The following is an 8,128-nucleotide window of genomic DNA, read 5'->3' as shown; positions in this document are numbered from 1 at the left end:
GAACTGAACGCCAGCCGGCTGAACAGGAGCCAGCAGGGGCCCAGGGGGCCAAGGCCAATGGCATCTTGGCTCGGATCAGACACGGCGTGACCAGCAGGTCCAGGGAGGTTCTTCTCCCTCTGGACTCGGCACTGGGGAGACCGCTCCTCGAATCCTGTGTTCAGTTCTGGGCCCCTCATCACAAGAAGGATGTTGAGGCTCTGGAGCGAGTCCAGAGAAGAGCAACGAAGCTGGGGAAGGGGCTGGAGGAGAAGAGGAGCAGCTGAGAGAGCTGGGGGTGTTTAGCCTGGAGAAGAGGAGGCTGAGGGGAGACCTCATTGCTCTCTCCAACTACCTGAAAGGAGGTTGTGGAGAGGAGGGAGCTGGGCTCTTCTCCCAGGGGACAGGATGAGGGGGAATGGCCTCAAGCTCTGCCAGGGGAGGTTCAGGCTGGACATTAGGAAAAATTTCTTCACAGAGAGGTTTATCAGGCAGGGGCAGAAGCTGCCCAGGGAGGTGGATGAGTCCCTATCCCTGGAGGGGTTTAAAAGGTGGGCATATAAGCTGCCTGGGGACATGATTTACTAGTGGACAGGTACGGTTGGAGCCGTTGATCTTTAGGTCTTTTCCAACCTAGTGATAATGATTCTATGATTTTATATGTTACAGCTGATACTCGTGCTTACAGTTTCTTGAAAATAAGGCATTAAAGGGTTATAATACGAGTCAAGGGTTATAACATGGGTGGTGCTTATAACCCGCAGAGCAACCATGGTCCTCGCGCAGTGCAGCTGTGTGACTTATTTTAGCACACCCTGCTGCAAGTGCTTCTGCCTGCTGGAGTTTCAAAACCCAGCGTCTTTTGGAGTGCTGTGAGGCAGAAAAGAAACCAAACAGCAGTTTCATGAGGCTGAAGTGTTCCTGAGAATGCGGTCCTGAGAACAGCAGCTTGCAGTTCCACAGGCTGCTGCCGCTGCTTGGTTGTTGGAAGCCGCTTGCCTCGAGGTGCTCGGTGTTTGATCTCAGGAGTTGCTGGCCTCCCACTGAGAGGGGCGACCTGGAGCAGGGGTGCTGCTTTGGAGCTGGTTGTCGTACTCGAGCTCGCACTTTCATGCCAAGGAGTTCACTAGAAAGTCTGTTTTAGAAATGTGTGCAAGTGCTGCATCGTGTCTTAGCCCCGCTGCGTAGCGCTGGGAAACTGTGGTTTAGGCATCTGTAACTTCCTCTTTATTTCTTAAAGGTCAAATTAAAGAAATTGGTGCTGAAAAGGTGCAGATTTGTCTCTGACACTAGAAGGGAGAGACTGCCGTTCTGTGGTTAATTTGGTGTTAGATTTTAGGCTCGATTGAAAAAACTCCACAGTTTCAGGCTGCAGTGATTGTTGCACTCACTCTTGGTGCACCCTGGAGGGTTAGGGGCTGTGCACATCCGAGAGGAAAGAGCTGTAACTGGTTCCCAGTTTGAATGTGCTCTCAGGTTTCGTCACTCCCATCTAGAGGTGTAGCTACTTGTTTGTTGCCGAACAGGTAGCTAATGAAGGCAATTAAATGACAGATGTGCAACAATTTTTATGGAGCATATTAAGAAGGCAGCGTTCCGCTCATTCCCAGTGCACTTGCTGCCTAGTGGGTTGTGCAGTTGGCATATTTACATTCAATAAAAGGATCAGACCGTGCCATGTTTGAACGTGGGATGCTCTGGGGAAAGAGGGGCAATCACTGAGAAAACCAATATGGAATGGAAGCAGTGGAAAGAAGCCAGGGAACCATAACAACAGCTCTCCCTTCAGAAGGCCGACAGCGTTGCTGACCTCGGAGCTCCTGGGAGAGATGGGAGAGGGACCAGAGCAGCAGCTTTGCTGGAACAGCTCTGTCTGGGAGCTGAGAGGCTCCTGTGTCATTGCCCTCCTGGAGCCTCACGTCATGGCTGGAAATCGCCATCATAAAGAGATTCTCCAGTTGCAAAAAAAATATTTGGATTGGGCAACTTTTTTCACCATTTTTCCTAAGACCTGAGGTGAGGTGTTGCTTGCTCCTTCTCTCACTACTAAAGCTTGTTTGCTAACTTTTGTGTATAGACCAGTGTTCAGGGTTGCGCCCATCGCCTGCGATCACAAGGCTGATTACAGAGCATCTGCTCGGTCAGTGTTTTCTGAAAGAGCCTCTGCAATCAGCGTGTTTGTTTTACCAGTTCTGTGCACCAGGAATCAGCAGAAACATCTGTATCAGCCTCTTCCTGACAGAGGCTGCAGGAGGATGGAAGTGTTGGCAGGCAGTTGGAATATTTGTCAGATGGAGAAAAGGTGATTGAGGGGGAAGCAAGCTCCTGGAGGAGGATACCTGGCTGCAGCTTCACTGGAGGCCTCTGTGGCTTGGAGGAGTGGCTGGGTGCTCCAGGTGCCCTAAGGCATCATGGTTCCTCGTGGCTGCCTGGGCTTAATCTGAATTAAACCTGTGGAGTAGGTGTCTGCGTGGTTGGGGCTGTTGGTGGGTTGTTAGATTTTTTTTGTTGTGGACGCTGTGCTGTCTGTTCATTTGTGCGGCAGAGCTGGTGACGTGGGCACAGGCACCAGCACAGTCCTGGCTGCACAGTGAGAGAGCTGCTCATCTGTTGATCTGAAACTTTTCATTGAGAGTTAGTTTCTTTTAGAGTGGATGGGGATTTTATTCTTGCACTTACACTGAAGGCAGGGATGCTGGCAGGAGGATGTTCTTCATGGCTGTCTCATGCTTTTCAGAAAATGCTCTGAAGGTGAAGTGGACGGCGCCCACCAGGACTGAGTCTGTCTGAAAAAAAAACCCTTTCCTCACCCAAAAGCTTGTTTGTCATCAAGAGGAAACCTTCACAACAGCCGAACTCGGCAAGTGATGGGCTCAGAGAACAGCGCTTTAAAGAGCTACGCGCTGGAAGAGCCGCCGTTCACACTGCCGACTGGACACGCCATTTATCCGGCCGTGCTGCAGGATGGAAAACTTGCTTCAGTCTTTGTCTACAAGCGAGAGAATGAAGATAAGGTTAATAAAGCTGCCAAGGTACTGTAGAGAGCGGGCCTGGGGCACACCTGTGGGAGCTATCCCTCCTTTCTCATAGAGGGTTGGGAATCGGTTAATGACAGTCAAACCCTTAAGGAGTAGGGATAGGAGAAAAGGCTGAAGTTGGTCCTGGCTGCAGGCTGCTGTGGTGCAGGGAGAAAAGGGGGGCAGCAGCTGGGAAGCTCATTGTGCACTGCACGATATGAGCAGCGTTGGGAAGTGGTGTTCAGATAGCAATACCTGCGTTCATTTGCAGAGTACTGGTCTCGTCCTGCAGGTTGAAGAAGATCAGAGTGTTCTTATCTTACCCAAAACACCGTATTTATTCCTTGTAAGACTTTGTCTCAATGTATTATAAAGGGTTCTCCAATGAATGAGTGAGTGCGTGGAGCAGGACTGGGCTGTGCAGGCAGGGAATGTGGCTGTAGGTACCAGGCTGAGCTGTGCAGCCTGAAGCGCTGCCGTGGGTGAGATCTAACAGATGTCTCTGTTTCTGGAAGCACCTGAAAACCTTGCGCCACCCTTGCCTTCTACGCTTCCTCTCTTGCACTGTGGAAGCAAATGGGATCCACCTGGTTACAGAACGCGTGAAGCCTTTGGAGATGGTCCTGGAGACGCTGTCTTCGGCAGAAATCTGTGCAGGGATCTATGATGTGCTGCTGGCACTCATCTTCCTCCACGACAGGGTAGGTACCTCCAGCAGCAGTTGCCAGGCTTTGGTGGGAGCCACATGAAACACAGCAGGAGAGCTTTGCACCTCGGTTTGCCTGGATGACTGTCTTGTTCCTGGTTCTTCACAAAAAGATGGACCCACAACCCATAGTTCCTTTAGGCTGAAACTGCTAAAATCGTTGTCTGCTTCATAGGAGGAAGGACATTTGAAAATGGTGTGGGTTTCGGAAGTGAGGGAGCAGTTCTCAAGTCATAAATTGACATCTGCTTGCAGTGCTTCCTCCTTGAGGAAAATGGGATTGCTAGGCCTGGGCATTTACTTGCAGCTGGTGCCGCGCATCAGAGATCGGTGTCTCCGCTCCCCTGTGCTGTCACTGTGTTTTGCAGGACTGCAGTTGGATGCTCGCTCCGACTGCAGCTTTGGGCTCGTAGTTGGAGGTTTTCCTTGGACACAGTTGCATTGCAAGGGCTGTGACACGTAGAGCTCTGTCTCCTCTAAACCCCAGCCCTTCTGCCCGATACCTGCGAGTCACCTGCAGAATCCCAAAGGGCCTTTAGAGCTGTGTGTTTTCTGGCTGCTTTTCCTTAGCTCTTTGCAGCACCTAATTAGCACTGATTAAGCTTTTACATCTTCATCTATCCCCAAGTCTATTATCTTTTTTTTTTTTTTTAAATCTTTCAGGGAAGCCTAACGCATAACAATGTCTGTTTATCATCTGTGTTTGTAAGTGAGGATGGACACTGGAAGCTGGGAGGAATGGAAACAGTCTGTAACTTCAGTGAAGCCACCCCGGAGGTAAGAGCAGAGCGAAGCACATGCTCGGATGCTCAGGAGAGGGCTTCTGGCCCATGGAAGCTCTGTGGGTGTGAGGGCACAAATCCTTCCAGTTTCTTGAGTTTACTATTAATTGTGTTGGCTCACGTCCAGCTGAGCTGGATCTTTGCTCTAAGGACACTGTAATTATAAACTACATCATCTACACAAACAGAAACTAATTTCCAGCAGCATCTGCTCTTCTAAGGGAGGCTGCTGGCTGGAGGGTAGGCTAAGACTGAGGGGAGTGAGAAATCTTTGCTCCTCTGGACTGATTTAAAAACAAACTAAAACCAGACAAAGCTGTAGTATGAAGCAGGAAGGTCCAGGCTGAAATGAATCAATAGGAAAAATCATTTAGATGACACACTGGCATCTTCCATTGGTCTTGGCAGAAAAATTCCTGGTTAGATTTCTGCTGCACGCTGCGCAGTCATTGCTGCAGCCTGGCATGGTGCCGTGGGTGGACGTTGCCTTTTCTCCCAGTGGATCCACAAATCCCTCCCATACTGCATCGAGTGTCCCTGGCAAGTATCGCATTTCAGAGGGGATCACACAGGCACATAAATGCTGTGTGTGGTGGGGCACAGCGATGCCAAAGCACGGCAGTAAAATCTGACTGCTGGAGGTCATGAAGTCATTTCCCTGTCCAGCTGGATCATGCGGGACAGTAGGACTAAGGAGTGAAGGGATGAGTTGGCTGTGACGCCCCAGAGTTGCCTTCTGTCAGCCTTGTGTTTCACACCTGGTCCATTTGTGCTTCTGCTCTGGGCAGCGCAAAGCGCAGGTGGCCTTGGATGCCAGCTGAGGGGACAGGAGCCTGGCTCCTGCGCCGGGCACAGACGAGGGATTGAGGCAGCTCATGTCTCTCCTCTTCTCCTTCCAGTTCCTCTGTCATGTCAAGTCGGTACGAGACCAGTCGTCCATCCCTTGTGAGGAGATGGTGAGTAACGTAGAGTCATAGAAGTGTGGAATGGTTTGGGTTGGAAGGGACCTCAAAGCCCATCCAGTTCCACTCCCCTGCCGTGGGCAGGGACACCTCCCGCTGGATCAGGAGCTCCAAGCCCCATCCAGCCTGGCCTGGAACCCCTCCAGGGATGGGGCAGCCACCACTTCTCTGGGCAACCTGGGCCAGGGCCTCGCCACCCAAATCATGAAGAATTTCTTCCTACTGTCTAATCTAAACCTTCCCCCCTCTAATTTCAAGCCTGAATGGGAGGAAGCAGCTGTTGGATAATACCTGAGATTTATTCTTTTCTTTTTCCCCCCTCCCATCCCTGGTTTGGGAATGGTGTTGGGCACAGGGCGTGAAATTCTGAATGAGTGATGGGACAGCAGATTCTCGTAATATTTTTTCAAACACTTTTTGTTGCAGCTTTAATGCTTCCAAATCACCAAAGCTTTGCAAAATTTTCAGAGTAGTTGCTGGGATTGCCCAGATCGCTGTGGTCGCATGGCTGTGCAGGTCTCAGCTACAACAGCCTCTTTTTTACTTGTTAACTCACCTCCTGTCCATTGCGTGTCCCATGAGTTGCTTATGCTGAAGGAGGAGCTCTTTCTCTAATTATCACCTGTTCCCATAGAAGCGCTGGTTGTTGACTTGCAGTTGCTGCATGCGTGCAGGGGGGAATTGTTTCATCGCAAGGTAGTTGTTCCTGTGGGTTATAAACTCCCCAGTGGAGGTCTTTTTAGTGTAATGTTTTACTTGTAGAGTACCTAGTAGGGCTTTGGTGCTATAAAAAGAATCTGAGACGGGAGTGGGGGAGGGATAGATTGATGGAAACTCAAGTATTTCATAAATTCCTGCTTTGATGACCTTTTTGCGGTTTTTTGCCTCTTTTCAGTCTGCAGATTTCAAAATCCTGCCCAACAGCTATGGGCACGCAAGAGATGCCTACGCGTTTGGAACAATGGTTGAAGCTCTTCTGACAGTCCTAAATGATCAGGGTGAGGAATGACATATGCTTGTTTCATTAGCAACAGGCCTCTAGCTTATTCCTTGTCTGTGTGGACTGAGCCTTTTGTCACAGGTGGCAGATGTGCTACAGGTGCAGTGGACACTGTTCTTCTTCATGTTTGCTAGGTTAAAATACAGGCTTCACCCTCTCCTTTATTCCCCTCTTCCTGCCTTTGAACATGGCCCCGTGTGGCTGGAGGTCACCAGCCTGCAAATTGTAAGCCCTCCCCCTCTGCTCTGCAGCAGCCAGAGCTCGCTTGGTCCTGTCCCACAGCCACCCTGTCAGGGGATGTGGATGCGGGTGCTGGATGGTGCGAACCACAGGGCAGCAGGAGCCGCTGCCTTCTGGTGGACAGTAGGACTCCTTGGTGCCCCGGTAGCCAAGCAGCCTAGGGAGAGAAATGGAAACGCTGTTTCCCCTTCCTTTAGGGACAGGTATGAGCTGTTCTGCTGTCAAATAGAGCTGTTAAAAATAAGCTTTTGGGAGGGCAGAGGACTCCTGAACATAGCTTGTTCAGAGAGAGAGGAATCTAACTGTAGGTGCTCTGGCTTTCAGTTTCAGCAGATATTCTCTCCAGCTTTCAGCAAACCTTGCACACTACACTGCTGAATCCAGATCCAAAGTGTCGTCCACCACTGTCCAGCTTGTTGTCTCACGAGTTCTTCAGGTAAGAAAAGGAACATCCTGCCTCTCTTGCTATGTCTTGATACTGATTGCAAATGTGTTAATTTTGTGAAGGTGTATTACTTATCGGATGGGAAGTGCAGGCTTAATCCCTACCTCTGACAGGGATCTTTGACAAACTCCTTAAATTTAGAAAGCATTGCCAGCCTTCCAAACGAGGTGCTGCGCTAGCAGTTGCAACAGAACTGTGAATCGCTGACTCGCGAGCGCAGCACCGTGCGAGTGCAGCACCGTGCAGGCACAGCTGCCAGGTCAGACTTCCCTGCGGGCTTTCTTGGGCCACCAGAATTTGACTTGTGTCCCTCTGTCTTGTTCTGCTTACTACATGGAGGATGGAGATTTGCAGACTCTTAGTGGTGGCTGGTTTAAAGCTTGATAACGTATGTTTTTGTGCTTAGGAATGATTTCCTGGAAGTTGTGAATTTTCTGAAGACTTTAACACTAAAGTCTGAGGAGGAAAAAACTGAATTTTTCAAGTAAGTGAAACAAGTATGAAGCTGCTTCTTTCAGAATTACTTCCTCCTAGGTCAGTGTGCAGGCCGAGGAAGAGGCTGCAGTGGGACTTGTCTCTACCACAGGAGGCAGACACAAAGGGAGGGGAAAGCAATATTAAGGGAAACAGTTGTAAAGGCTGTCTCGATACTAATTGCTCCCTCCTGGAATACAGATTCCTGCTGGACAGGGTAGCTGGCTTGTCAGAGGAGCTGATAGCGTCACGGCTGGTGCCTCTTCTACTCAATCAGCTTGTGTTTGCAGAACCTGTAGCTGTCAAGAGTTTTCTTCCTCATCTGCTGGGTCCAAAGAAAGGTGACTTTTAAACTTTCTCTCTTCACAATTATTACTGATGAGTGTGGAATGAATTCAGAGCAGTCATTCCATTGGATCAAGGGAATACCGGTGTTTATTTAACCAGAATAAATACTGCAACATACAGAACTGGAAAGGACAGTTACGTGTGCTCTCCCGTTTGCAGTAATTTCCACTGCTCT

General features: G+C 49.8%; 1 protein-coding gene across 2 annotated transcripts in view; it reads left to right on the top strand.

The window, feature by feature from the left end:
* The first annotated feature begins 2,150 nt into the window (after positions 1–2,150).
* SCYL3 (SCY1 like pseudokinase 3) overlaps positions 2,151–8,128 on the top strand; it is a 12,167-nt gene continuing 6,189 nt past the window's right edge. The window contains exons 1-9 of one of the 2 annotated variants that reach the window (XM_069862713.1): positions 2,151–2,281; positions 2,717–3,011; positions 3,512–3,697; positions 4,366–4,479; positions 5,384–5,440; positions 6,342–6,444; positions 7,011–7,122; positions 7,538–7,615; positions 7,807–7,946. In XM_069862713.1, coding sequence (XP_069718814.1) covers positions 2,847–3,011; positions 3,512–3,697; positions 4,366–4,479; positions 5,384–5,440; positions 6,342–6,444; positions 7,011–7,122; positions 7,538–7,615; positions 7,807–7,946 — 955 coding nt within the window. In that variant the 5' untranslated portion in view covers positions 2,151–2,281; positions 2,717–2,846. The remainder of the gene's footprint in view (positions 2,282–2,716; positions 3,012–3,511; positions 3,698–4,365; positions 4,480–5,383; positions 5,441–6,341; positions 6,445–7,010; positions 7,123–7,537; positions 7,616–7,806; positions 7,947–8,128) is intronic. The other variant, XM_069862714.1, reaches the window with a different exon arrangement.

This window comes from Phaenicophaeus curvirostris, chromosome 8 (assembly GCF_032191515.1).
Source record: "Phaenicophaeus curvirostris isolate KB17595 chromosome 8, BPBGC_Pcur_1.0, whole genome shotgun sequence".
NCBI classification, from domain to species: domain Eukaryota; kingdom Metazoa; phylum Chordata; class Aves; order Cuculiformes; family Cuculidae; genus Phaenicophaeus; species Phaenicophaeus curvirostris.
Note: the sequence above shows the minus strand (reverse complement) of the source record. Positions and strands in the feature narration are given on the sequence as shown.